This window comes from Capsaspora owczarzaki (genome assembly GCF_000151315.2).
Source record: "Capsaspora owczarzaki ATCC 30864 unplaced genomic scaffold supercont2.7, whole genome shotgun sequence".
NCBI lineage: Eukaryota > Filasterea > Ministeriida > Capsasporidae > Capsaspora > Capsaspora owczarzaki.
The window spans coordinates 247417-272809 of record NW_011887298.1 but is presented as its reverse complement, the minus strand read 5'-3'; the positions used below and the strand labels follow the sequence as shown (position 1 = coordinate 272809).

Below are 25393 nucleotides of genomic sequence, written 5' to 3'. Positions count from 1 at the left end.
GGTCCCAACGCACTCACAATGATTCATTCGAAACAATGTCTTTCAATAATACTCTCAAGAATACATACAACAACATCACAAAAGCACAAAAGCACTGCCGTTTCGCGAGGGACGTTTACAGCATGAAATCCCAAGTGGACAGCCACTTCATTTTCGGGACATCCGCAACCTCGATCGGAGAGGCGTACGACAAGGGAGCAAAGTACCAAAAGCCGTACAGGAATGTGACCAGCAGGAGACCGAGGAGTCGACGCCTCCATCGATCTTGGAGTCGCACGAGCAAGTGATCGAACAGCGCTGCAACAGCAAGAATACCAAACATGTGCGCGGGCAGGTAGTGGTGTAGGAAGAGCTGACGCTCCATTGCAAAAAAGGGAATGTAGTGTAGGAGCCATCCTAACAAGAAAAAGTCGCCAATCAATTGGAATTTGCGTTTTCCTTCTGTGAAGCGCGGTGGAGATTGAGAGTGAGAGGCTATGCCAAACAACAACGTGACAATGTTTCGCCGATTCGTTCTTGCATCTTACCAGCGTCCATGTCGTGGCACCCTCGTCGCGTTCGAATAATATAAACGCCAAAAATCATAAAGTAGATGCCAACCATGGGGATGAACGCCCAGTACAGGAGAGGATTTCCCAGCAAGTACACTTGCATGCGCTTGCCCGCGCTTTGCCAGAACGAGATGCCTCGTGAAAGGATGGGCCACGACTCTGGCCGTGATTGGAAGACATGCTCGCCCGTCAAGCGCTTGTTTGCTTCCCATGCAATCACTTGAATGTCTGCAATGTCCTTCAGTCGAGTCAAAATGCCACTGCGATCCGTTTTAGCCGGGGTTGTAGAAAATCCAGCATCTGCGCAGAAGCAGTAGTGCGGGAGCATTGTAGATCACCAGTCTGTCAGTAACGGTAATCACTCTCCTCAACTCGCCCAATCTCGCCCCATTGTCCCCCCCCTCAACCACCAATTCTGCAGCACTGAAACTTACGCTTGACAGCATTCAGCTCGGTCACCTGCCAAACGGTGCCGGGATGGTGGAGATCGGTGGTGCAGGCCGCCTCGTTCTGCCGAAAGCCCCACTCGGGGAGCTGGACGGCGTGACTAAAGAGCGCACAGCGAATGGAGCCGGTCGACCGAATGAGCTGGAATCGGGGCTTGGCAATCGTCAGCGTGTCCGGGACGGCCTCGTTGTTTGCCTTGTAAAAGACAAGTTCCCACGGATGACCGTCGTCATCGGCGGCGCTCACTTCGTACATGCCAGCAGTGACTGGTGCAGCGTAGCCATGCATGTACAGGCCTTTCTCGCTTCCGACGTGGGTCAAGAACACAAAATCGCCGGACGCGACGTTGACCGACTGCGAAGGGTTGGGCAAAGCCGCAAAGGTCTCGTTGCCCGAGGAGGTTGTGGCACGGCGGATGACCCACCAGTTGTTGTGGTCTTTGTGTGCATACGTCGTAATTTGCTGCTGCTTGCTGCCTCCAGGGTAGTCGTGCGAATGCGAGTGGAAGTAGGCATTTGTGTTGACGTGTTGCATTGTGATCTGGGCAGACAGTGCAGGCGACATTTGAGTTCAAAGTGAGTGAAAAGAGGGAAGGGAAAGCACGCTATACCAGCGAAACACAGCCGCCAAAACAAACCATACTTGAGAGCCATAGGTCACAGCAGTGTTGGTTGTTTCAATGACACCTTTCAGGCCCGACACAAAGTCAGAGCTCATGAATGCGTTTCCAGGGCCGCTCGTGTTGAGAATAGCAAAATGAATGTAGAATGAGGTGGCATAAATGACCATAGGAATGGCGATCAGACCAAGGGCTCGGACCAGGAAGTGGAGGAGCTGCAAAGCAAAGAAGTGAAAACAAAAGAGAAGAGTCAGACTGCAGCTCGTCCGTGTGCACCACATCGCACAACAATCATCCTACCAGATCTGTCATGGACTGTCGAAGGTCTGCCAACAAACGCCAGAGATCCCGAATGGTGTGCAGGCCAACAAGCGCAATCACAAACAGGCCAACCCATTTGACGCTGAGGGCCAATCCGAGTGAAACACCAGTCAGCCCGAGCCACTTGAACCACTCGGGAGTGAACTCGCGCGAGCGAAGGTTGCTAAACTTGGCAATTGAGTAGACCGAGCAGGCGATGAAGAACAAGAGCATGGAATCGAGCAGGATGAGGCGTGACTGTGTCACAAATCCGTTCTCGAGCAACACCATGGCTGCCGCCAGTGCCGAGCCATGAATGGAAAAGCCAAATTCTATTGCGGTGGAATGGGTGGTGGTGGTGGTGGTGGTGGTGGTGGTGGGAGGGGGGGGGTTTTGGGACGTGGAGAGACAGCGAGAAAATAGTTAGTTCAAGTTCAACGCAAACTTCTCTTCAAGTGGCCGTCAAAAAAACGAGCCTGCGCTTTACCCATCATGATCAAAAACACTAGCGGCACGAGTAGAGCTCCACAAGTCGCAGGTACACTTCGCATGGCAACGTAGGGCACGTGTCTGCCAAAAACAAGCAAAAAACAAACAAAAAAACAAGAGCAACCTTGACTGAGCACCAACAGAGTCTGAAAAAGGATCAACACAAATGCTTCCAACAACCAATAAAATGTCATACGTTGGTGCTTTTGTGTAATCCATGCCGATATCCTTGAACGTAAACTGGCCATCGTACCCAGCGAGATACCCCGCGAGTGCAATCATCAACTTTCCGGTGGGCGGATGCACATCGAAAAAGTACGTCCTGCGCATGTAGTGGCTGGCAAAACCGCCAAAATGCACCTCATCAAACACGACTTGATGCGGGTGCTGGATCATGTAAAAGCGGGTGGCAAATCCCAACACCAGGAACAGGAATGCGACAAAGCGACGACGGTGCCATGGCGTGCCGAGGAACCAAGGGAGCGCCTTGTCCGCCTTGGTGCGGGAGGGCGACGGAGAGCGGCGGCCCAAGGAGGGTTCGGAATGCGAGGACTTTGCGTACGGACTGTAGCGGTCGCTCTGGCGCTCAGTGTTTTCGTCGCTGTCGTGCAGAGAGCCGTGGCCATGTTCATCAGACGGGGACGCATTGAAATCAGAGTACGGGAGCGGATTGGCATACGAGTGTCGGGAATGTAGACCATAGCTTCCGGTTGGGGCTGCGAATCCAGCCATCGACGACTGAATGGCATATGCCGGTGCCTGGAGCTGTTGATTATGCTGCACCTGCTGCTCTTGCTGATGATGATGATGGAAGGCAGCAGAAGAGTCTTGGTGACGTTGCTGGCTGAACTGCATGTCCATCTCGTGCCCATAGCTCAGCCCTGCGCTGTTGCCCGAGTGACCTGCAGGCGGTGAGAATGCCGATCCTGACGCAGATCTGTCGTATCCCGCTCCGGGTGGCTTGGTGGCTCCGGATCCAGCTCCGTTGTGCGCCGCCATTGCTTGATCGTGTCCGCTCCACATCTGCAAGCCACAGAAGCGCGCGTTTTGTTTGAGCGAGGTTAGTTCAATGAGCCATGTCCAAACCTTCCCCACCTCCATCATTGTGTGACGCTACTCTCCAGCCAAAGAGGACGACGTAGAAGGAAGAGAGGAAGCCGCTTCTTAGGATGTGAGCGAACGTCTCGCGCTGTGCCTGTGCCTGTGCCTGTCTCCCTACCCCCTCCGCTCCCCAAATCGAACGAACGCCAATAAAGCACCAAGGCTCGCCAAACAAACTCGTAGTGGTGCAAGTGGAGGCAGGCAAACGTCTGTCGTCGTCGTCGTCGTCGTCGTCGTGTCAAGATCCCGCCCTCTGTCTTGCTCGTCAGTGCCCCCCTCCGACTTTGCCCTTCCCCACCGACGTTTTGCTCTTGGAATCGAGCGTTTGTGTCTGATGTTGCATTGTGAGTGGCAACGCGCTGTCGATTGAGACGTAGGAAGAGAGGACGCGAGAAGGGAAAAAACCAAAAAGAAAAGAAGTAATGTATGGGATTTTGCATTGCGTTTGAGACGAAACCGACCTGTCCTTGCTGCTGATGCTGATGCTGATGCTGCTGATGCTGATGCTGATGATGCAGGGACTGGGACTGGGGCTGGGACTGGGACGGAGACGGGTGGCGATGGAGTGGGGAACCGGACGAGGCGACCAGATCGACTGGCACAAACCCTCCACCACTACTCATTCAGAAAGAGAAAGCGTAGAACAAGAGGGGAAAAAGGAAAAGACTGAGATTTTTGAAAGAAGGAGAGATGCTGACGAGATGGATTGCGATTGTGAACATTGCTGAGCCAAAACAAGGAGATCAATGGAGGAGAACGCTTGAGAAGGGCGATTTTCAGCAGCCTCAACCGAACAATCCGACTTGACGATACAGTAACGCAGCATTTTGATGATGCATTGAACGACCCAACGCTCCATTGGGTCAGTTCTCCTTCTTCTTCTGCTTCTTGCTGTTGGAAGCTCCATCGCCCCTACTCGCTGCCCCTCAAACCCCCTCCTCCGCGCCTCCCACCACCAATCCCCAATCCAATCCATCATCTCCAAGAATGTCGCTGTCATCGCCATCATCGGCGACTGGCCTCTCGCACGCAGCCGCTCTGCTCCCAATCCCTGCATCGCCACTTGCTGCTGCTACTGCCGCTGCTGCCGCTGCTGCTTCTACTGCTGCCCTTCCTCCTCCTCCTCCTCAGGCGGGCTCGCCGGCCCTCTCCAACAAGCGGCGTGTATGTTAGCTCTGTTTGTTGGACTGGATGACCCTTTTCGTGGTCGAGTTGGGCGCTTCTCCCGCCATCTGCTCACCTCCACCTCTACCTCCTTCGACTCTCATCGACTCTCACTGGTTTGTGCTTGAACTTGCTTTGTTTTTTGTAGCAAGGATTGTCGCTGAGCTGCCCGATTGTCTACGGAAACCTCGCCGTTCACCTCGCACCAAAAGCAAGTTGTTGCAGTTCTGAGCAGCTTTGCCATCGCATGCTTGAAGGTAGCTCGCGCTTACTCGAGGGGCTACTGCTTGGAAACCTCTGACAGGAAGTACCCGATGAATCACATACACATCGCTGGACTGTCTACGTTCGTGGCGCCGATGGCGATGACATTTCCTACGTGGTGAAAAAGGTATCGTAGTCGAAGGCGGCACGCAGTCCAGCGCCACTTGCAACAATGCAAATAACATGGCGGCACGTCCCTTTTTGCTTTGTCTGTAGGTTGTCTTCAAGCTGCACGATTCGTACGCCGAGTCTCTGCGAAGTGAGCATTTCTGTCTGCACTGTTTTGTGTTGGTGCAGTGGTTTTCGCTGATTTTTTTGATTCGGTATTGCCACACCCACAGCGGTCGAGCAGCCGCCATACGAGGTTTCAGAAACGGGCTGGGGCGAGTTTGAAGTTCAAATCAAGGTACATTGGGTTGTGTTTTTGCGCGAAGGTGGATTCGCTCGTCTGACTTTGGATGGTTTGGCGAACAGGTTTTCTTCCGTGATGCAGTCGAGAAGCCGGTTACAATCTTCCACCATTTGGCACTCTATCCTCACGCTGCCACGTTGCAGCCTTCCAAAAAGCTGCTCGTGTTTGAGCAATACGATGAAATTGTAAGTTCGTGCGGGTTTTGGTGTTGTTGTTGTTGTTGTTGTTATTTGGTCTTTTCTCGCAAACCCACCATCCTTATCCTCCACTTGCAGGTGTTTAACGATCCGTCAGACAAGTTATATCAGATGCTGATGCGAAAAGAGCGGATCCCGGGGTTCAAAAAGACCGCACCCTTCCGAGACTGTGAGTTTCTTTTTCTTCGAGACACCATCAAACTCCCAGCTGACCCCCCCCCGCGCCTCGCTCCGCCTGCGACACGATTTGGATTGAGTAGATAGCGAGTTCGAGGTTGCTCAGCTCGAGCAGCTCAAGGAAAGCAAGGACCAGGTTCGGGCGGAAATGGCCAAGCAAAAGGCCAAGTATCGCGATTTGGACGAGGAGGCACAAGTGCTCAAGCGCGAAATTGCAGCTGTAAAGGCGATGGATGGGGCAACTGTGTTTTTTTTTTCTTGTTTTGCTAAAATTGGCTGCATCTCGTTTCTGTTGCACTCATTTGTTGGAAATTGTGGTCGAGCAGTTGGAGCAGGAATTGAACATTGATGCCACCGCAATGGAACTCGTCTAATCAGTTCAACATTTGTCAAATGAGGAAGGATGAAATCATGGTTTGCTGCTGGATTGCACGGTTTGCATTATCCAAAAAAATATGGTTCTGAATAGACTCAATGGCATTTTCTGCCAATATACAGTAACAAAGAACACAAACTACGAACGAGGGATGGTTGTTGCGCTTGTTCCCCGCTGCTACATTATACTACACTTTTTCTTGCCGCCAACATCGATTGCCAAGGTTGCACGGACCGCTTGTGTGAAAACCTCTGTCACACCTTGGTTGGCTTTTGCAGAGCACTCAATGTAGCCGTCCAGCTCTAATTTGATGGCCAGCTGCTCCGCCTGCAGCCATAACAAAAAACAAACAAACAAAAAAAAATGACATGTCAGGCTCAGTTGGTTCAAGGCATGGTGGGAGTGAAAACGACAGAAACTCCAAAAGTACGCACATCGGCTTTGGACGGACTGGCCCCTTCCCCTCGCAGATCGGTTTTCAAGCCCACTAGTATGATTTTCGAGTCTCGGCAGTGTTTCAATACCTCCTTGATCCACTGCCCAGGCCAGAGAGCAAACAGACAAGAAAACAATGAGCAATCTTTTTGGCAAGGCTCATTCAGCTGCACAAATGACTCACCTTGTGCTGAATGTTTTCAAAGGAAATGGTCGAATCGAACGCAAAGCAGAGTAAGACAGCATCTGCCTTGTTGTATGACATGACTCGGACGCGGTCCATGCCCTCTTGGCCCGCCGTGTCCCACAGGAGCAATTCGACTGGCTTACTGTCTACGATAATGTCCTTGACTGAGTTTTCAAACACTGTCGGCTCGTACACCTATCAAAAGCAAGCAAGCAAGATTTTTTTCAATTTCGTACAGTGAGTGACCATTGCCATCTCATCATGTTGGTTGTCTGATGGTGACTGATGAGAATCATTGAAGCTGAATGCAAGTACGCTTCGTTTCGTTTCGTTTCGTTTGATTCTTTAGCTCTGCTACCCTCAATGGCCGCGTCTCCATTGCAGCTTTTGTCATGTCATTGAGACTGACCATTGAGATTGAGAATGGTCGTCGTTGAGATCTGGGTTGCAGTGTTGCTCATTCGTGTGGGAGTGATCTATTGTGATCTAAAACCTTGTTCTTCCTCTTCTTGCTTTTTCCTACTTTGCACTTCTCGCAGCTTCTCATGTTTGCGACCACACACACGCAAAGCAGTGACCCCCATTCATGCAACAGACGCAGTGCACGCTCAACACTGGTGCTGCTGCTGCTTGCAACACCAAAAAAAAAAAAAAAAAAAAAAAAAAAAAAAAAAAATCAATCAACAATAATAATAATAATAAATAATACATTTTTTTTTTTTTTAGTGCTTTGGCTTTGTCTGTTTCTGCACCAGTCTGGTCGCTTTTTTGGGCCAATCGACAACATCGTAATGCATCAGCATCAATGCGGAAGGCAGCCCGACCAACAGCAAAAACCACAGCAGAATCACACTCACAATGCAAATCAGCCTTATTTTCAATGACACTATTTTTTTTTTTTTTGCATCCTTTTTTTTTTTTTTTTTTTTTGATTTCCCGCCAAACCACAAAACGCCGTTTCGTTCGACCTGCCGACGTGCTATCCAGCACAGCACTGACCCCACACTCGCGACATCACTTTTCCAGCTGATAAAAGCACCGAGATTGGAGGGAGCGAATGGCAGCGCGAGTGAGACAGCTACCACGAAAGAGAGAGAACAGAACAGACGTAGGGAAACCGGTTTTCACCCACTTCAGTCTGCTTGTAGGGTTGCTCTCTTCCGAACAAAGGGTGCCCCTTCAAGTCTTCTCTGCAGCAGTCTGCCCTGCAGCACCACCATCAAGCATCGACAGCGCGGAGAGGGGGGCTGATCGTCCGCGTCAAACCACGGTGCTTTTGAGAAATGGCAGTGATCGAGCCATGGAATGAGTTTTCCCATCCACCCACACGACTGCAAACGAACGAGCATGCCGAGGGGACGCGGGGAGGGGAGAGAGAGAGAGAGAGAGAGAGAGAGAGAGAGAGGGTGGGTGTGTGCGCTGGCTTTACAGTGGGAAAGACGCCGCTCTTGAAGACGGTCAGCAGGGTGGTCTTGCCCACGTTCGGGTCGCCGACAACGACAAGCTTCTTCTGTAGCGGTGGTTGTGATGGGCGCGACGGCTCGCTGCTGGCCACCGACTCGCTTCTGCTCGAGGTCGCAGCGCTGCCGCTGTGGCTGGCTGCTGCTGTATCTGCTGCGTCCAGCGACATGGCGATGCTGGTTGGAAGTGGGAAGTGGAAGTGGATGAGGTTGTTGCTGTTGTTTGCTGTTTCTTTACGAAAAAAAAAAAAAATGAGGAGTGCCAATCTCAAAAAGAGTCTGAGAAAATAGTAAACAGATGAATTGAACAAATCCAAAGATCACGAGCAAGACTTATTCGGTGACTTTGATTCACTCTATCATTTTTCCAATTGAAGAGGCAGCAGTACAATGTCAAAGTACGAAAACAAACAACAAGCAGCTCAGTAGCTGAGCCGGCGATTCGTCTTCGTGAAACCCAAAACTCACCCAAAAAAGTGCAACCTTTGCTTTTCATGTTGTTGTTGGTCAGAGAGCGCCGGAAAGACGAGAGCAGCAGCGACAGCGACGACAGCGAGGACGATGAGCAGCGACTGCGCTTTGCTGAAGCTGCAGTCACTGCGTCTGTGCTCAAGACGCCCAGCCACCGTGCAGATCGGAGTGGCGCAATGGGAGCATCAGGCTCAGTGACAGGTGGAGCGAGCAATAGTCGCAACGGCACACTCGATAGTAAGCACCAATGAATGAAAGCACATGTACGACCGACCACTGCGAACAACGACACTGAATCTGACCAAACCCTCACATGTCTGTCGTTGATGGAACTCGGTTTCCATCATCTAGACACGCAGTGCATCGATATTGATCGCCCAAAGCACGATATTCACGTTCGACTGCACCCCGCCGAGATGCAGTTCCGATCAGCAGCGATTGCGACGGCAACACAGCTGCGCTTGCTGCTGCCGTCTGGTGCTGGAGCTGCACCACAACCTGTCTCTCTGCGATCTGAAGTGTACGACCAGGATTCGTACAACCCAGGACGCATGTGGGCGCAGAATGACAAGGAATTTCACAAGCACGCGTACACTCGCCTGTCCAAGATGCTGGACGAGACGTGCGGCGCAGCCATCACCCCAAATCTGTGGGAAAAGACGCTGCCGTGGTTGAAGGACCGGAAAGCGGCGGCGTCCCCCAAAGACCAGAGCAGCGATAGCATGAAGTTCATTTCAGGATTGCCCGGCGCGCCATCCCTCACCGTTCTGCCGTACTCGTCCTTATCTAGCAGCCTCAAGCCAGTTCCCACGCCAGATCCTGCCAGGGCGTCTGTCAAGCGAACGCACAGCTCGCGGTACGCCTCGCTTGAGTTTGTGTGCAAACGTCCATGCTCGCTTTCAACCTGACAACTGCATTGGCTTTGGCACTGCACCTTTTGGTAGACATGGTAACGATGACGAGTCTTCCGACGAAGATGAAACGCTGACACGAATGCGGGAAGCGGCCATTCCAACCGAATCCATTCTTAGTCAAGCCAGTTTTCAAAAGCAAGCCGCAGCCGAGGTAGGATCTCTGTGGTATCCAATGCTGGAGTTTGATGGCGATTTCATGCAGGTGAGATTCGTTGCACTGTCAGGCCGCTGGGCTCACTGCTGCGTTTTTTCTTTTCTTTTTTGTTTTTGTTTTGTTTTGTTTGTTTGTTCGTTCGTTCGTTCGTTTGTTTGTTTGTTTGTTTGCATCACCTAGGCCTTCCAAAACCAAACCCTGACCGAAAATGCACATTCGCGTGTGGGCAACGAAAAGAAAAAGCTAAAGAAGGAGAAGAAGGAGAAAAAGGACAAAGGTGACAAGAAGGACAAGAAGGACAAGAAAGCCAAGAAGGGCGATGTCGCTTGAACAATTACATTTCCATTGTTATTTCGTTACTCGTATTCCAATAACAAAACAAAAAAAAATTGATCATCTCAACGCAACGCATCTCACGCGACGCACAGTGCAAATTCAAAAAGGCAAAAACTGAAATTTGGCACAAGTCGATCAGCCGGGTTTATTTCCCGACTCAACCACAAATCAAGCAGGCCGCTCGAGACGCGGTGTGAACTCGAATCAATGTTCGATCTGCTGCAGCTCTCTTTGGCAAATAAATCGGCCATACAGACGTTCTTCCTTGGCCCACATGCGATCCTCCACCGTCGTCACCTCGAGCCGGAGCTTGAAACCTAGCTGGGACATGCACTGCTCAAATCGAATGACACCGGGTCTTCGCTGCTCATGGGCGGGAGTGGCAACATAGCACTCGGCATTCGGCGTGTTGCGCAAAAGGAAGCTCAGAGTGCGGGAAACGAGCTCGCAATGGGACTCTTCATAGATGCATTCGCATGCAACCACCAAGTCAAATGCATGGCACAGCTTTTTCAACCGAGTGACTTCGTCGGTAGTGCCATGTGCGTGGGACGAGCAGGTGGCAGGTGGCGTCGTTTCGTCTGAATGGGCAAACGCAGCAGGAGCTCCAACATGAGCCTCGTGCCACCTTGAAATGTCATTCCAATCCAGTAGAAACGCATCGACTGTACAAGGACTGTCAGGGTTGGAAGTGTAGAGGTTGTCGGGATTGGCGTGCTGCTGTTGGTCGTCCGCGGGCTGGGATGCCTTCACGGCCAGCCCGTTCAAGGACAGATTCACCCATGTATTCTTGATGATGGCGGGAAGGTAGTCTGTCAGTGCGACGTACTCTGCGCCCGCGAGTGCGCAAGCAATCCCAGCCATTGCAGTCCCGCAACCAATCTCAATGATACGCTTCCCTCGGATGAGGTGTGGCTGCGAAACGAGCCACCTACAGACACCGACAATATCGATTTCGGACGACATGAGCAAGGTCAATGTTTGGATTCACTTGCGTTCAAGTGAGCGCTCCACCCGAGCAACGAGTTTCATCAACAGTGTTTCAGCACAAGTTGTGGGTTTTTTTTTCTTACTCTGTGAGACATCGCGTCGCAGGCCATGTTGTCCAGCCGACATCTGCATCGGCGAAATCCGGCTCTCGTAGTACCACTTGGAGTCCGTTTGGCAATGGATAGGTCTTTGTGACTGGAAGTCGAGCTGCAAATGACAGGCCACGAATGAGAAAACCACGGTGCCCCCACTCTCCAGCACCACAGTCATCAGAGCAAAAGGCACGAGTGGCCTGTTGTGTTTACCAGTCGGACCACTAAGATTGCAAATGATGGACGAGCACAGCACGACGAGTGGGTCATCGTCCTCGTCTTCGTCGTCCACTTCGTTGGTGTCCTCGTGTTGCTTGGGGATGGGATTGGCCAGTGCGGCTGCGAGTATCCGTGTCAACTTGTGGTGCATGCCTGCACGCTCGAATTTCTGCAATCGATCTGGACCCGCGCCGGTCGTCCGTGCGAGCATGGCTTCGAGCAGCGGTTGCAGCGCCGCGCGGTTCTTGTCGGACGTTCTCTCCACCTGCAGAATCAGATCGTCCGTCTTGCCCATTGGTTTTTGGCGTCAAGCAATGTTCGCGTGGTCTGTGTAGTTGGCGTGAAAAGTGATGTGAGTGTTGTTGTTTGTCAAGATTGGTGTTTGAGGAGCGACTGAGAAATGACTGAGATTCAGTCAGTTTTTTTTTTGTTTGTTTTTGGCGCGAGTCGAGTGCTTCTCAGACTGTAAGTCAAATGAACCGACTTCCATTGCATGTTTGTTCTTGCCTTTGGTTGCTGCTTTTCATTTTGCGCTTAGTGTGCGAGGGTGGCTGATTCTGGAGTCAAGTGGAGGGAAGAGGGAGGAGAGGCAAGCGGTCAACGGTGGGCGTTGTTGAGAAAGCGTCCATGCTCCGCGTGTCCTTCTCGCTGCTCGGTCCAGCTACATCGTTGGCGCGTGTCCCTGAAAAGGCGGCTAGAGTGTTCGCGTTGGGCAAGAGTGAACTCTTCAGCGAGGAGAGAGAGAGTGTGTGTGAGAGACGCAGCGAGCGAAAGAGAAGGGGCGGAGGTGCGGTTTTGCGGTTCGTTTTGCTTTTGAGTCTGCTGCTGCTGTTTTGCTTGGGTGCACGATCTTCCCCCCCCCAGCGTCGCGTTTGACGCTCTGGCGCGAATAGCATTTCGTTAAGACCAGCCATGGCACTGGCGGAAGGGTGAGAGGGAGTGAGTGAGTCGAGTTGAGTCGAGGTCAACTGCGCCATGCAATGGGAATTCCAATGTGCAATCCACGTCTGCATCTCCGTCTTTTGTTGGACGGGGCGCTTCTACTCCCAGGGCTCACAGTGAGTGAAGAGTGAGTGGAGCAACTGCTTTGCCGCGCCATCGTGCAACAGCGACCGAGCGCGTCGCAGTGCATGAGCAGTTGGACCATCATCGTCATGCTGTCCTTTTCTTCTTCTTTCTTTTTCTTCTTGTTTCTGCTTCTCGCTTCTTCTATTTTCTTTGCTTCAATGTTACTACAGTATTTTGTTGTTCTTTACCTTGTGTTTCACTTTATCTGCTGCTGGTGTTTGTCACGCTTTGACTTTTTGACAAGAGACAAGCGTCAATTTCCTGATTGTTTTTTTTTTCCATTCTCATTCTTTTGCCTTCATTCCTTTTTTTTTTTTTTTTTTTTTCAATTTTGACTTGTAAGTCAAAAGTGCATCATCATCATCATCAACAACACCAGCAACAACAACAATGTCAGCGTCATTGATTTATTATGATGAGGAATGGTCGCTTTACATGTGGGCTGCAATGTCAAAATGCATGAGAGACACAGAAAAGCAAAAAAAAAAAAAAAAAAAAAATCCAATCTGCTTCTCGTTTTGGCTCTTGCATTGCAATTTCAGCATGAATGCTCGTGGCTCTCAAACACGCACGCACAACGCCTCGGCCTTCATACAACACGCCTACAAATCCCCACCCATGAAAATACAACAGCACTGGCGCGAAGAAAGAATGCATTGGCAGGATTTTGCAGCAATTGAATGTCGCTGAGCATGAAATTGTAAAGGGGCGGGTTGTTAAAAAAAATAATCTCGACAAAAAAAAAAAAAACAAAAAAAAAACCGGAGACTTTGGAACTCACATTGGCAGCAGTTTCTGCTGGCCTGGCTTGCTGAGCTGAAGCCGGGGGAAGGGAGGTGGGCGACGCTTCAACCGACAGCTGCTGTTGACATGCACGCCGCGTTGCTTGCCCAATGCTCGTCCGCTTGCACGCGCCGCTCTGCAAATCGCCCCCAAAAGCAAATCGTCGCCCGTCAACATTTTGTTCCTTTTTTTTTTTTTTTTTTTTTTTCATTCCAACTCGAATTGCATAGCATTTCACATCACGCCGCCGATGTCTGAACGAGCGAGCGAGCGAGCCCGTCCAACGTCGCAGAGGATGCAACACAAACAAAAGCAAATCAGGTTGTTGCAACATGAGCGGAAAACGCGGCGTTTGGGGCCTGAGCGAACGCAAGCGAAGGGTTGTTGCAGCAGGACGTATTTTTGACGCGCGCTCGCTTCGATTCTTGCATGACGTACAATTGGGCTTTGTGCGAAGGGTGGTGTTTCATTCACCCCTTTGTTGTTTTTGCACTGCTCGCTTGTTCCTCGCTTTCGGCGACGGGCTGTGTACCAAGCTGAGCATGCTGCATTTGTCATTCACCTTTTCCTTCGATTGCAATGAGATTTTCGAGCGTTCTTCTTTTTCTTTGTTTTTTTTTTCTTGTTTTTTTTTCTAATCTTTTTTGGCTGCATATCTTTTATTCCTATTTGGCCACCTCCCCTCGTTCTTTGTTTCGTTCGTTCTTTGATAATTGAACAAGCACAATTCCCATTTTGCAAGAGCAAACGACAAACCTCTCTTTCTCACACATCCAAAAAACAAAAAAACAACAAAAAACAGACACAGCAGCAAAAAAAAAACGCCGCTCACTCTTCCTTCAACAACAAACCAAAAAATCACACAACATGCCTTCTCCGCTCATCATGATGTGCTTGGATGCGCAGAGTGCTTCTTCATCGTTGCAGAGCAGCAGTCCGTATTGTCTCAAGTCCGAGGAAGAGCTCAAAGCAGCAAGCAGCACGTCCACGTTTGTGGATTTGGACCTGCCTTTGGTTTCAATTGCCGACACAAGCACAAACAGTAACGACGAGGCTTCCTTGACCTCTCAGACAAGCAATTGGGACTCGACTACTCAAACGTACACGAGCACACCCGGAACTCTGCTCGTTGACGAACCGGCATTCCTGTTCTCGCCCGACGCGCAAGACCCAGACCAGCCCGCCGACGTGACCTTCACGCTTGAATCCTCAAGCCTCGACTCTGCGCTGAACGAGACAGGAGAGACCTCTGCTGTTGTTCGTACAGTTCCTCTTTCGTACCCAACGGGTTTGTTGTCGTCGACCGGTTCCGTCCGCTTGCCAAAACCATTCCTCGATACCGTAACCGCTTCTTCCTCCTCTTCCTCTTCTTCTTCTTTTTCTTCCTTTTCCTCGTCGGCCTCCTCCTCCTCCTTCCCGTTGCTTGCCGCGCGTTGCTGGACGGACGACGAGTACTCGGCTGTCTTGGTTGACTCTGCTGACGCACCACTTGCCTCGAATCCTCCGCTGACCGACCTTGTTGCGCGATACGCGCTTTCCGAGCCCGACCGTTGCCACGGAACTACAGCCCACGACCAACCCACCTCCTCTTTGCACTCGGCTTTGTCTTCGTTCGCCTCCCTCGGCGCAAACACAATCAACCTGTTTCACTCGCACATGCCACTGCAGCAACCGCAGCAACCCTCTGCGCCCTATCCGTCGACCTCGCAACCGAACATGTCACTGACAATGTCCAACATGCCACTTTCTGGTGCCCACCCAGCTCCGTACGGGGCGATGCCGGTCAAGCCCGAACTGGCCAATCCTGCGTACTACATGAACGCTTTCCCTCCTGGAGGCGCCCCGCCACCAGTCCAGGGCGGCCAGATGCAGCTTCAACAGCAACCCTTCCAACAGTTGCAGCAACAGCAGCAGCCACAGCTCCTCTCCAATCCCGCCTATCCCACGTATCTTCCGCCCGCCAATGTTCAGTACACTGGCGTGGCTAGTTCGGTGGCCTCGGCGGCCTCGGCGTCCACAGCCCCAGGTCAAGCCAGTCAACAACGCCAACGAGCGTCCGCTTCTGCCAGCTCGGGAGGCCAAGGGTCGGACGAAGGCGACGGCAGTGATGGCGAAGGCGGCGAGGACGGCGAGGATGACGGTGTCTGGACCAAAGAGGTGGAAGATGCCTTCGAGGAAGCCTTTGCCCTGTACCCGCCCTGTGGCCGTCGCAAAATCATCCTCAACAACGAAGGAAAAATGTTTGGTAGGTCCTGAGGAGGAGAGGCAGAGCCCCATGGGGGTGGGGGAACGTAGACGGGTGGTTTCGCGCGCGAAACCTGGGCGCTGTCAGAAAACTTACTTGCGCTGTTGGTGTAGGGCGAAACGAGCTTATTGCCAGGTATATCCGAATGAAAACTGGCAAAGGACGATCCCGCAAGCAAGTGAGCAGCCACATCCAAGTTATTGCTCGCAAGCGCCAACGCGAGATCGGGGAACGTCTGAAGGTAATGGCACACGTTTCTGGTGCGACAGCGAGTCAGAAGAGGGCGGCGAGGTTGGGGGGGGGGGCGCTTTTCCAAGTGCTCACAGTTCTCTTTGAACCATCTCGCACTCTTAGCATTGCAATCAAGATATGCAGCGTGCAGCGATGGAAAATCTCGCAACCATGTCGTCGGCACAGCTGGTCTCTGCCACATTGAATCCCCAAGCACAAGTGGCTGCTGCAGCGGCCCAACCCTACGCCGAGCCCATTACTCTTCCTGCAGCCACCTCGGCAGCCGCGCTCTCTGCTCAGATGCAGCGCGAGTCCTTGGGCACGATTCTCCAGGCCGTCGACGCAGAAGCACCCGCGTCTACTTCGCCGCAACTATCGCACCAGCACCCGGTCACCTTTTCAACCAGTGGCGCTGCACCTCGCGAGTAAGTTAGTTGTTTGGCTTTCCCTGGCCGGTTGTTGGCTGTTGCTAAATTCGTTGCTGTGTGTGCGTGCGCTCTGCACAGTGGACCTCCTGCTCCCAGACATCAGCCAAATCAAGTCACTCTGTGCCAGCTAGCAAGTGCATTAGAGTACCCCAATTTGGTGCGTAACTGTGCTTGTGTGGTTTCGGGAGTGGTTTTGCGAATTTTTCCATGCTCACTTGTGTTTGCTTGTTGATTGTTTTTCTCTCCTTTTCCCCTCCCTCCTCCCCCCATTTTCCTTCAATTCCCCTGTGTTTCATTCCATGAAACAGAGCATTCCTCCAGTCTTTTTTGTCAACATTGAGAATGAAGTGCTGAACGACCCGCAAATGGAAATTGTCGAGGCAAAACTCATTGCTGACAAGTTCCCACAACTTCGCGAACGGTTTGCGCAGAATCCCGCCGGTGGATTCTATCTGATCAAGTTTTGGGTATGTCATTGTAGCACGTGTTTGTTGATGGATGTTGCTTGTATTGGGTTTGACACTGATTTTTTTGTTATTTTTTGTTTGTTTGTTTTTTGGGGGTAACTTGCGGCGCTCTTTGTAGACTGAATTGCCTGGAAACATGCCGCAAGCCTTTGGCTTTTACCCTTCCAGCTACTGGATGACGGCCAGGTTTGAATCGCAAGAGCAGATCACGCTGGAAGTGACACGCTCAGTCGTTTCATTCGGCAAGACGGCGCAAACCAAGACGGTGTATCTGCTGTCGAGCGGCGTACTGAACGGAAAGCATCAGTATTACATGATGCAGCAGCCGCTGTGCGAGTACATGCAAACATTTATCGAGAAGCTGCGTGGGTTGCCGAGTCGCGAACTCATGAACAACGTGTTGGAAAACTTTTCCGCGAGCATCACGGTTGCCAACGCTGCCACCAAAGAGGTGCTCCTCAACCTGGCGCTTATTTTCGAGGTCATTTCGGACGACACTGGCTCGCAGCACAACGTTTACCGGCTGGTTGATTCCCAATAGTTGTACCCTGTCGGATTTCTCTCGCCCCTGCTTTTTTGTTGTTGTTGTTGTTGTGGTTGTATTATTGCAATGTGTTTGTTTGGTTTGTTTTTTTGCATCTAGCTTGTCTTGTAGTAATCCCTCTGTCCTTTTTTTGCTGTTAGACTTTTTGTTTTTTTCTTCCTTTTCTTGCTTTTGGAAATACAAACGATAATTTTGTCCTCTTTTTGGCTGCGGGCTTTGCCTCGATCGCGGGAAGGTGTGAGTCTTTTTCTGAGATGCTCCGCGTTTCGGTCGAGCATGACGTTTCGTGCGTCGAAAAACTCTTTGGCAAATTCAACAGGCAACAATCTTCTCAAAATCCAACCTCCCCCTTCGATTCCGATGTTACTGAAGATGCCGTGGCTCTATGCTTTTGATTCGTCTTCTAGAAGCAGCACACCAAAAAGGCTTGGATCTCGTTGTCGAAGGATTGGAGGAAACGCAGGCAAACGACGATTGTTTGGCAGAGCAGGTGTGTTTGTCGATACTCTATGAACTATATTGAGCACTGAGCTCACAGATACAGATATGGGATGATGGTCTGTCACACACTCCATATTACAACTTCAGATTCACTCAGTCCAGAAATTCAATTCAAAGCAAAAGGATGGCATTGAACGACGAGGAGGTTGACAAGCAAATCAAGCACATGGTTGCGTTCATCAACCAGGAGGCCAACGAGAAGGCCACCGAGATGAACTTCAAGGCCGAGGAAGAGTTCAACATTGAGAAGGGGCGCCTCGTCCAGCAGGAGAAGATCAAGATCAGCGCCATGTACGAGCGCAAGGAGAAGCAGGTCGACATTCAAAAGAAAATGTAAGCGAAGCCCCCCCTTGTTCTTTTTGATTGTGACGCTTTGAGTGTTTGACGAGCGTGATGGATGGTGATGTTGATGATGATGATGCTGATGATGGGGGTTAGGGTGATGGAGAGAGCAGGAGCGAGGTGGGAAGGGGAGGGGAGGGGGGAACAGGTTTGGTGGGGAAAAAAACCAGAAAGGACACGAGGGGAAAAAAAAAAAAAAAAATCACGGACTGGTTTTGTTGTGCGTGTTCAGGGTGACCGTTGGCAGCCACCTGGGTGAGAGAGTGTGTTAATGTGTGTGTGCGTGTGTGAGTGACAATCGACTGAGAGTGAGAGTGAGAGTGAGAGCGATCGAAAGTGAGTGAAAGAAAGAAAGAAACAAAGCGAGATCCTTGGTTTTTTTTTTTTTCGGAGTTGATTTTGAATGGAGTTTTCAATGGGGAAAAAAAAGAGAAAAAAAAGAAAAAAAAAGAAAACCACGAGACTTTTCCGATGGTTTTGCTTTTTCATTGCGATCATTCGTGAAGATGACGATGAAGATGAAGATGATCAACAAGGGCAAAAAAGAAGAGCCATTCATTCGACTGCCTGAACTGGGGGCAAAGCGTGGAAGCGTGGAAGCGTGGGACGAGTGAAGCGAAGGAAAACAGTCCCCAGTCAACTGACATGACATGGCAGGCTCTGCTTTCCCCCAACTCACTACCATCACTACCATCACTCCAAGTATGTGGATGATCATGTTTGCTAACACTCTGCTCAACATTCGCTTCTTGCCACTCTTGTTAGCTCGTACTCGAACGAGCTCAACCAGTCGCGTCTCCGCATTCTGTCCGAGCGCGACAAGCACATCCAGAGCATCTTCAACGAGACCCAGCAGCAGCTCGCTGGCATCTCATCAAACCCCGACAAGTACCGCAAGCTGCTCGAGGGCTTGCTCGGCCAGGCCTTCCACCAGTTGCTTGAGGAGAACGTCACCGTCCGTGCTCGCAAGGTTGACATTGCCCTCGTCGAGGCTGCCATCCCCGCGGCCGTCAAGGAGTACGCTGTTTCCACCAAGAAGACCGTGAACGTCACTGTCGACAAGCAGAACTTTTTGGCTGCCGACATGTAAGTTTTGTTTTTTGGTTTTGTGCCAACAGATTTTTTTTTTTTTTGTCCTGCTCGTCGCGGGTTTTGCCTGTCACTCATTTTGGTTGTTCATGCTGTTGTTCTTTGTTTGAATTCTTGTTTGTGTAGTGCTGGAGGCGTTGAGGTCTCTGCTCGTGGTGGCAAGATTAGCGTCGTCAACACCCTTGAGAACCGCCTCAAGCTCGTTTACAAGCAGATGCTCCCAGAAATCCGCTCGTCCATGTTCGGCGAGTCCACCACCCGCAAGTTCTTTGATTAAGAGTTTCTTTTTGTTGCTTTTCTCCCTCTTGGGTTCTGTCTTAATTTTGTGTGGTCCTTTTTCTCTCTCTCTCTCTCTCTCGCTCTCTCTTTCTTCCTCTTGATTGTTGATTTTGTTCGTTACTGTGTGCATTTCCTTGTATCGTCATGAAGGTTTTTTTTTTCTGTCTTTGTTCTTGAGTTGATTCTCAAACCGGTCGTGCGTTTACAATCATTCATCGGCAAATCCCCATTTCCCCCATTTGTCAATAATGTCCACATTCGACTTGTTTTGACAACCATCCACTTGTACACTAGTTACAATAGTTCTCAGACAAATCCAAAGCTCAGCTCAGTCCTTCACACACACACACACACAAGCAACACACAAACAGCGATGGACTCGCCATCACTCGACGCTGCTGAGGCTGCTGCCCAGACTGCTGCTGCAATGGCATTGGCAACATCATCATCATCATCATTATCATCAGCAGCAGCATCAGCATCAGCATCAGCATTAGCATCAGCATCAGCATCGGACGACGCCGCTACGCATGCATTGGCAGTCCAGTCTGCCCAGCACAAGATCCGATTCCAGCTCGAGCTCGAGTTTGTGCAGTGCCTCGCGAACGTCCAATACTTGCACTGTGAGTCGAGTTGCTCAAGCTGGGTCACTTGAGCATCGATGGATGTGATGACAAAGCTCACCACAATATGGCTGCTGCTATGTGTGTTGGTTAGATTTGGGACAGCAAGGATACCTCACACAGACAACCTTCATCAACTACCTCAAGTATCTGCTATATTGGAAGAAGCCTGAATATGCAAGATTTATTCGGTATCAAAGTTGATCATTCTTGTGAGCACATGCTTGTTTGAGCTGCTTGTGTTGTTGTCTGACTTTTTGCCTCTTTTTGTGCTTTTGGTTTGTTTGGGTTTTATAACGCTGTGCAACAGGTTTCCACATTGCCTGTACTTTCTGGATTTGTTGCAAGAACCAGTCTTCCGAACAGAGATTACTAAAAAGCCATGCGTTGACTTTGTAGCCGAGCAGCAGCTCTGGCACTGGCAATTTTACGGTCGAAACAGATCTGCAGCTGCTGCGGCGGCGGTGGCGGCTGCTGCTACTGCTGCAGCAGCAAGCACTGATGCGAGCAAGCCCATTACTGCACAAGCCGAATTGCTCATGCCAGCACTTCGACCATTGCAGCAAGATGCACCAATCTCTTAACCAGAAAGCCAGTCCAACAATGTTACCCTCAACCCCCCCCCAATCCAATCTATGCATCTATCAACCGCATACTGACCATTACGGAACGCAGACTGATTCGAGTGCAAGGGCGCGACGGCCTCCACCGCAGTGATGGGACCACTTGCACAAAGCGCATCAACAAAACCCCTCAAATGGATCGTGTTCTTCTACCCCAGATGCTCTGATTCAATGTTCTCAGTACAATACAACACCATCCCTCTTTGTTCTTGATTTTCGAAGACTCTCAGTCCTTTTCCAAGTAGTTGCACAACCAATGAATCCGAACGATTCAATGTCGCCCCGTGCGCGGCGAATGACACAGCACAACCCATGTCAGAAGGAGACCGAGGCGAGCTACAAGTGCCTCGACGAGAACAACTACAACCGAGACATGTGCGGCCAGTTCTTTGACGCTTACAAGGCGTGCAAGCAGCGATGGGTAGGTTTTGGGGCACACGGCCGAGTGGCAAAGGGCCGAATGGAACTGAGTCGATCCAGCTGCTCGATTGGATTATTGATGATGCATATATGTGTGTATGCTTGTGTATGTTTGTGTGTTTGATAGCATGACGAGCGCGCGGAAGCAAGGCGGAAAAAGTACGAGGAAGAGAGCTTGTTTCGGCACATCAAGCTCGCATTCGGCTTTGGTCCGCAACCATCGTCATCAGAGCAGTCGGAAGCCAAGTCGGAAGCCAAGGCGGAAGCAATGCCTGGATCACCGTCATCCAAAAATTAGGCGCAAGCGACGACGGGTGGGCAAACAGCGTAGCCGCATTGAATCAACTTTGGTCTGAGAAGATCAGCAAGCTCAAGACGTTGCATTGCTCGTTGGCTTGCCCAGTTGCATCGTCCACCAAAGAGTCCAAAAGCAAGGCAGTAATGATGGTTGTTCTGGAACGATGGTCAAACTGCCAAAATGTGTACAATATTCGTTACTCAATCAAAATGGCCTTGTTGAAAGAGAGAGAGAGAGGGGGGGGGGATTCGGGTATTGTATTCGAGCAAGACGTTGGCCATCAAGAAAATGAAACAATAGAACTCAAAATCCCGCATGCAAAGACGAGAAAAGAAAGTGAGAGAAGGAGCGAAAGAGCGAGGCGAACAAACAAAACTTCAGCGAGTCTGCCCAGGTCCGAAACCCTGCGGAGGCTGAGAGGACGAGGTCGAGGTCGAAGGTCCAGATGCCCAGTGGACTGGAGGGAGCAGCGCGTCGCGAGGAACCTGCGGGGCGGCAGGGGCTTGCTGCTTTTTCGCCGAACGGACCTGGACCTGACTCGGCACAAGCGCGTGCTTGGGCTTGTTGCGTTGCTGCGATTGCGCTTGAGGAGCAGGTGATTGCTGTGGTTGCGGCTGTTGCTGCTGTTGCTGCTGTTGCTGGTACTGCTGGTACGGCTGTGGTTGCTGTTGCATAGGGACGGCGGCTTGAGCGTCCATCGGGAAATGAGCCAACGGCTGAGGCTGCAACGGGGCGGGGGCAGGCATGGGCACAACAGGCGCCAACAGCTGAGGAGGAGCAAAGTGCGAGTAGACGTGCGGCAGAGCCATACCGTACGGAGCGCCGTATCCGAGTTGGTGGACGTGCGGCAACGGGGCATTTGTCGGCGGCTGGAGCAGGCCATGGTAGTCGGAAGTCTGGTAGACTGGGGCCGCACTGGGCTGTTGTTGCATGAGGAAGGTCGGCTGCGGCGGGAGGGGAATAGAGGGCGACGGGGTGCCGTACGAAGCGTAGGAGGTAGGCCCGCTGCTATTGCTAGTGCTGCTGCTGCTGTTCATAGCCTCTTGTGACGAAGCCGGTTGCTGCTGCTGCTGCTGCTGCTGCTGTTGCTGCTGCTTGGCAGAGGCCATCAGTGCTGCGACTGCAGGCACAAGTTGAGGACCAGGAGAAGCAGAGCTCGACGACGCCGGGGGCTGTTGAGGAGCAGTTTGCAAGTGCAAGTTGCGCGCCTTGTTCGCCTTGGGGCCTGGGGACTGCGTGGATGGACCTGCATGGGGCAGTGGCGTTGATCCCACCTCGGCTTGGGGCGCACGCCCTTTGCCTTTCTTGCCTTGCTGTGGTTGTGCAGGTGCACTTGCTCCCTGCTGTTGCTGTTGCTGCTGCTGCTGTTGTTGTTGTTGTTGCTGTGCTGATGCGGCCGGCTGAGGGGCGGCTTGAGCAGGCAGTTGCTGGGGCTGTGGCGAGCTGGGCTTGGAAGCATGCTTGTTGTTCCCCTTTTGCTTGCCACCCGGTGCCGCCAGTTGCTGCGTCTGCTGCTGCTGTGGTTGCTGCGTCTGCTGCTGCTTCGGTTGCTGCTGCTGCTGCGGCTGCTGCTGAGCTGGCCGCTGAGCCGGGGCTTGCTTCTGCTGCTGTCGCTTCGAGTCTGCAGAGGACGACGTTCCAGAGTTCGGTGCTCCGCCAGAAGATGGCGAGGGCTGCGCAGGACCAGCAGTCTTTTTGCGCGAGCTGTGAGAAGTGCCATGCACGCGGAGACCATGCGTCAATGAAATCAAGGTGAATGGCTTCACGGTCGCGCCACATTCGCGCAGCAGCTTGCCCTCGAGCCGTGAGCCGCCAAGGAAGGGTTCATCAAAGACAACATCCAGGGAATCGGGTGTCGTGTCGTAGATGGCCACAACGGTGCCTTTCAACCCGAAGGGGATTTTGCCGCTTGTCGAGACGTTGACAACACGATCGAGCAACTCGAATGTGGTGGATGTGTCAGGCATGAGGGTGGTCGAGCAAGGGAGGTACAAGTAGGCAGGCTTGGCAGCGTTCTGAGCGACATGCTGAATCACTGCGGGGGTGGCGGTGACGACGGCCGCCGCCGGGTCGTAGTCGTCCTGGGGCCCAGCGCCGGTCGCCGCCGCGAACTGGGCCCGAGACTTGTTGACAAACTGTTTGGCGAGCTGCTCCACGCTCGCGACAACCTTCGCAGGAAGAATCAGCGAGCCACAGGTCACAAGAGTCGACCCTTGGCAGGGAAGAGTTTTGAGATAGGTGCGCATTGCGGCAACCTGGGCCTGTCCGTCCCCAGCCGGGAAAATGTCGTTCAGGTACAAAAAGTTGCTCTTGTCGTGCGCGATCGCATAGCCGAAAAAGTCGGGGAAGGCGTCGAGGTAGCCCTGGACGGTGCGAACGGTCGACGCGCTGTACTCCCAGTTGTTCTCGATTCGCCGCGCCCAGCCAGGCAGCTCCTTGTTCTGGCTCTGGTTTTTGACAAACAGGCCCAGGTTGATGCGTGTGTTTTGCTGCGGGGAGGCCGAGCTTCCGCCAAAAATGGTGAATGTGGACGTGATCTTGGAGAAGAATGCCACTGGCGCATTCACCATGCGGGCAGCGCGTGCCACAGAGAACCACGGCTCACCATCGCGCTCGCTGGCCGCGCCTGAGGCGACCAACGCGGCCAAGTCGAGGTCGGGCTCGGACTTTGGCGAAAAATCGCTCGTGACATCCAGCTCGACACTGACGAGCCCCTTGGCATCGTCGCAGCTCACAACGTGCCCGACGCTGCCATAGTTGGGAGCACCGAGATGGACAAACTCTGTGCCAGCAGGGTAGATGCGGCTGAGCAAGCGGCTTCCATCAGCGCTGTCGCGTTTTGGGACGTCGTACATGACCGTTTGCAGAGCGTAGACGGTCTCGGACGAGGCGAGTTGAGGCACCGACTGGGCTCGGGACGTCTCTGGATCGAACACGTCGCGCCTGCCTTCAATCAACAGCGCCGACAGCAGCACTTGCGTGTCGCCAATCTCAATGCCCCATCGGTTGAAGCGCTCCTCGGCCAGATTGCGCTTGTGCAGAGCCCACGTCTTGGCCTCTTCAGGCGAGTTGGTGAACGTGTTGAACGCTTTGCCGCTGGGCGAAATGAGTGTGCAACGCTGGGCCTTGCTGTACAGCCCAGTCACAAGAGCTTCCTTGAGATGGGGGTAGCCAACAAAGCAAATCTTGCCGAGCCACTGCGACGCCAGAGAAGGCAGGTTGGCAGGAGCAGTCATGTTTGGATTGTCCGAGTTCAGCGACATGATGACCGATTCCTTCTTGGTGGGCTGGCCTTGGAAAATGGTCAGGTTGGCGAGCTCGAGCCGAGCCGAATAATGCAAGCGACGGAAGGAATGCAGACCAAACAGATCCATGCGAACGCCCTCCGCCAGACCACGTCGGAGCGGGACACTCAACACGTGCGGTTTCCAGTCCTCATCGTCGCCGTTTGAGCCAGAGAGCACCGTAACTTTGGCGTGGCAGGGATTGACTGGCGGGAACGAGGCTGGCAGAGTCGACTCCAACAGGTAGCTCACACTCTTGTCAAACCGGAAGCTCAGTTCCTGGCCATAGCGGTTGCGAGCGCGCTCCTCGGCGTTCAGCCGAGCGTCGAACGGCTTCATGGCCGCCAACAGACGCTTCTCATCAATGAAGGGAATCAGAATGACGGCCTCCCACTCGTTCTTTTTGCCATTCAAGTCGGACTCAAAGTCCAAGGGATAGAGATCGATGACTGGAGACATTGGCGAAGTCATGAGCTCGTGGTAGACTGGAGGCAGCAAGCTGTTTGCGAGAATGACGAGAAGAGAGAGAAAGGGAGAGAGACAACAACAACAAGAAAGCACAAAAAAAAAAAAAAAAAAGAGTCAGATGCACCGTTGCCCATTTCTCCCCTCCCCTAAATCTCACTTACTGCTTGCTGGCGGCAGGAAGCACACCCAGGAGCTGCTGGAAGGGGCGGAAAGGCTTGCCAAGCTCAAACTCAATGTGCAGATGGGAAAATCCGCGCAGATCGGAGGCGTAAGGCGAGTAGTGGAACGGATAGTACCAGCCCCAGCTTTGAACGCCATCGTAGTAGTAGAGCAACACCCATTGGA

General features: G+C 52.1%; 10 protein-coding genes across 10 annotated transcripts in view; 6 read left to right on the top strand and 4 right to left on the bottom strand.

The window, feature by feature from the left end:
• Positions 1–10: 10 nt before the first annotated feature.
• CAOG_04592 (mannosyltransferase) lies at positions 11–4022 on the bottom strand. Its single transcript, XM_004347289.2, has 8 exons — positions 3969–4022; positions 2603–3429; positions 2405–2487; positions 1918–2249; positions 1641–1832; positions 986–1538; positions 528–851; positions 11–441 (listed from the first exon to the last, which is right to left on the bottom strand). Exons 2-8 carry the CDS (start codon positions 3427–3429, stop codon positions 116–118), a joined length of 2637 nt encoding a protein of 878 aa, XP_004347339.2. The 5' UTR covers positions 3969–4022; the 3' UTR covers positions 11–115.
• A 363-nt stretch (positions 4023–4385) lies between these two features.
• Positions 4386–6230, top strand: CAOG_04591 (hypothetical protein). Its single transcript, XM_004347288.2, has 9 exons — positions 4386–4671; positions 4820–4882; positions 4976–5062; positions 5152–5194; positions 5277–5341; positions 5410–5532; positions 5623–5713; positions 5805–5941; positions 6048–6230. Exons 1-9 carry the CDS (start codon positions 4495–4497, stop codon positions 6093–6095), a joined length of 834 nt encoding a protein of 277 aa, XP_004347338.2. The 5' UTR covers positions 4386–4494; the 3' UTR covers positions 6096–6230.
• Positions 6071–8426, bottom strand: CAOG_04590 (abnormal cell MIGration family member). Its single transcript, XM_004347287.2, has 4 exons — positions 8149–8426; positions 6717–6914; positions 6532–6633; positions 6071–6424 (listed from the first exon to the last, which is right to left on the bottom strand). Exons 1-4 carry the CDS (start codon positions 8347–8349, stop codon positions 6275–6277), a joined length of 651 nt encoding a protein of 216 aa, XP_004347337.2. The 5' UTR covers positions 8350–8426; the 3' UTR covers positions 6071–6274.
• A 122-nt stretch (positions 8427–8548) lies between these two features.
• CAOG_04589 (hypothetical protein) lies at positions 8549–10118 on the top strand. The gene is made up of 5 exons (XM_004347286.2): positions 8549–8577; positions 8691–8887; positions 9002–9506; positions 9595–9715; positions 9899–10118. Exons 1-5 carry the CDS (start codon positions 8570–8572, stop codon positions 10046–10048), a joined length of 981 nt encoding a protein of 326 aa, XP_004347336.2. The 5' UTR covers positions 8549–8569; the 3' UTR covers positions 10049–10118.
• On the bottom strand, positions 10043–11749 carry CAOG_04588 (hypothetical protein). Its single transcript, XM_004347285.2, has 3 exons — positions 11350–11749; positions 11128–11251; positions 10043–10985 (listed from the first exon to the last, which is right to left on the bottom strand). Exons 1-3 carry the CDS (start codon positions 11648–11650, stop codon positions 10259–10261), a joined length of 1152 nt encoding a protein of 383 aa, XP_004347335.1. The 5' UTR covers positions 11651–11749; the 3' UTR covers positions 10043–10258.
• A 31-nt stretch (positions 11750–11780) lies between these two features.
• Positions 11781–17320, top strand: CAOG_04587 (transcriptional enhancer factor). Its single transcript, XM_004347284.2, has 7 exons — positions 11781–11820; positions 14113–15451; positions 15565–15692; positions 15806–16107; positions 16189–16267; positions 16419–16577; positions 16696–17320. The coding sequence occupies exons 2-7, from the start codon at positions 14863–14865 to the stop codon at positions 17116–17118; spliced, it is 1680 nt and encodes a 559-aa protein (XP_004347334.1). The 5' UTR covers positions 11781–11820; positions 14113–14862; the 3' UTR covers positions 17119–17320.
• A 378-nt stretch (positions 17321–17698) lies between these two features.
• On the top strand, positions 17699–19572 carry CAOG_04586 (V-type H+ ATPase subunit E). Its single transcript, XM_004347283.2, has 3 exons — positions 17699–17955; positions 18730–19050; positions 19180–19572. Exons 1-3 carry the CDS (start codon positions 17747–17749, stop codon positions 19328–19330), a joined length of 681 nt encoding a protein of 226 aa, XP_004347333.1. The 5' UTR covers positions 17699–17746; the 3' UTR covers positions 19331–19572.
• Positions 19573–19673: 101 nt separating this feature from the next.
• CAOG_04585 (mediator complex subunit 31-A) lies at positions 19674–20778 on the top strand. The gene is made up of 3 exons (XM_004347282.2): positions 19674–19955; positions 20050–20146; positions 20266–20778. Exons 1-3 carry the CDS (start codon positions 19706–19708, stop codon positions 20537–20539), a joined length of 621 nt encoding a protein of 206 aa, XP_004347332.1. The 5' UTR covers positions 19674–19705; the 3' UTR covers positions 20540–20778.
• Positions 20779–20817: 39 nt separating this feature from the next.
• CAOG_04584 (hypothetical protein) lies at positions 20818–21510 on the top strand. The gene is made up of 2 exons (XM_004347281.2): positions 20818–20999; positions 21126–21510. The coding sequence occupies exons 1-2, from the start codon at positions 20835–20837 to the stop codon at positions 21294–21296; spliced, it is 336 nt and encodes a 111-aa protein (XP_004347331.2). The 5' UTR covers positions 20818–20834; the 3' UTR covers positions 21297–21510.
• A 163-nt stretch (positions 21511–21673) lies between these two features.
• Positions 21674–25393, bottom strand: part of CAOG_08797 (hypothetical protein) — a gene marked incomplete at both ends in the record, with an annotated part of 6431 nt that continues 2711 nt past the window's right edge. Inside the window, 2 exons of the mRNA XM_011272135.1 lie at positions 21674–25079; positions 25210–25353. Coding sequence (XP_011270437.1) covers positions 21674–25079; positions 25210–25353 — 3550 coding nt within the window. The remainder of the gene's footprint in view (positions 25080–25209; positions 25354–25393) is intronic.

Coding starts and splice junctions, on each gene's coding strand:
- CAOG_04584 (XM_004347281.2), top strand. CDS start 20,835: ATGAATCCGAACGATTCAATGTCGCCCCGTGCGCGGCGAATGACACAG. Junction 21,000..21,125: donor AGGCGTGCAAGCAGCGATGG/GTAGGTTTTGGG, acceptor TGTGTTTGATAG/CATGACGAGCGCGCGGAAGC.
- CAOG_04587 (XM_004347284.2), top strand. CDS start 14,863: ATGCCACTGCAGCAACCGCAGCAACCCTCTGCGCCCTATCCGTCGACC. Junction 16,268..16,418: donor CATTAGAGTACCCCAATTTG/GTGCGTAACTGT, acceptor TCCATGAAACAG/AGCATTCCTCCAGTCTTTTT. Junction 16,578..16,695: donor TCTATCTGATCAAGTTTTGG/GTATGTCATTGT, acceptor CGCTCTTTGTAG/ACTGAATTGCCTGGAAACAT.
- CAOG_04589 (XM_004347286.2), top strand. Junction 8,888..9,001: donor TCGCAACGGCACACTCGATA/GTAAGCACCAAT, acceptor TCCATCATCTAG/ACACGCAGTGCATCGATATT. Junction 9,507..9,594: donor AAGCGAACGCACAGCTCGCG/GTACGCCTCGCT, acceptor ACCTTTTGGTAG/ACATGGTAACGATGACGAGT.
- CAOG_04585 (XM_004347282.2), top strand. CDS start 19,706: ATGGACTCGCCATCACTCGACGCTGCTGAGGCTGCTGCCCAGACTGCT. Junction 19,956..20,049: donor GAACGTCCAATACTTGCACT/GTGAGTCGAGTT, acceptor TGTGTTGGTTAG/ATTTGGGACAGCAAGGATAC. Junction 20,147..20,265: donor GAATATGCAAGATTTATTCG/GTATCAAAGTTG, acceptor GCTGTGCAACAG/GTTTCCACATTGCCTGTACT.
- CAOG_04588 (XM_004347285.2), bottom strand. CDS start 11,650: ATGGGCAAGACGGACGATCTGATTCTGCAGGTGGAGAGAACGTCCGAC. Junction 11,252..11,349: donor CAATCTTAGTGGTCCGACTG/GTAAACACAACA, acceptor TGTCATTTGCAG/CTCGACTTCCAGTCACAAAG. Junction 10,986..11,127: donor GCGACGCGATGTCTCACAGA/GTAAGAAAAAAA, acceptor CGGTGTCTGTAG/GTGGCTCGTTTCGCAGCCAC.
- CAOG_04591 (XM_004347288.2), top strand. CDS start 4,495: ATGTCGCTGTCATCGCCATCATCGGCGACTGGCCTCTCGCACGCAGCC. Junction 4,672..4,819: donor CCCTCTCCAACAAGCGGCGT/GTATGTTAGCTC, acceptor TGTTTTTTGTAG/CAAGGATTGTCGCTGAGCTG. Junction 5,714..5,804: donor GACCGCACCCTTCCGAGACT/GTGAGTTTCTTT, acceptor TGGATTGAGTAG/ATAGCGAGTTCGAGGTTGCT.
- CAOG_04592 (XM_004347289.2), bottom strand. CDS start 3,429: ATGTGGAGCGGACACGATCAAGCAATGGCGGCGCACAACGGAGCTGGA. Junction 2,488..2,602: donor GATTACACAAAAGCACCAAC/GTATGACATTTT, acceptor TGTTTTTGGCAG/ACACGTGCCCTACGTTGCCA. Junction 1,539..1,640: donor CTGTGACCTATGGCTCTCAA/GTATGGTTTGTT, acceptor CTGTCTGCCCAG/ATCACAATGCAACACGTCAA.
- CAOG_04586 (XM_004347283.2), top strand. CDS start 17,747: ATGGCATTGAACGACGAGGAGGTTGACAAGCAAATCAAGCACATGGTT. Junction 17,956..18,729: donor GTCGACATTCAAAAGAAAAT/GTAAGCGAAGCC, acceptor CACTCTTGTTAG/CTCGTACTCGAACGAGCTCA. Junction 19,051..19,179: donor AACTTTTTGGCTGCCGACAT/GTAAGTTTTGTT, acceptor TTGTTTGTGTAG/TGCTGGAGGCGTTGAGGTCT.
- CAOG_04590 (XM_004347287.2), bottom strand. CDS start 8,349: ATGTCGCTGGACGCAGCAGATACAGCAGCAGCCAGCCACAGCGGCAGC. Junction 6,915..8,148: donor AGAGCGGCGTCTTTCCCACT/GTAAAGCCAGCG, acceptor TGCTTTTGATAG/GTGTACGAGCCGACAGTGTT. Junction 6,634..6,716: donor TTGAAAACATTCAGCACAAG/GTGAGTCATTTG, acceptor TGGCCTGGGCAG/TGGATCAAGGAGGTATTGAA.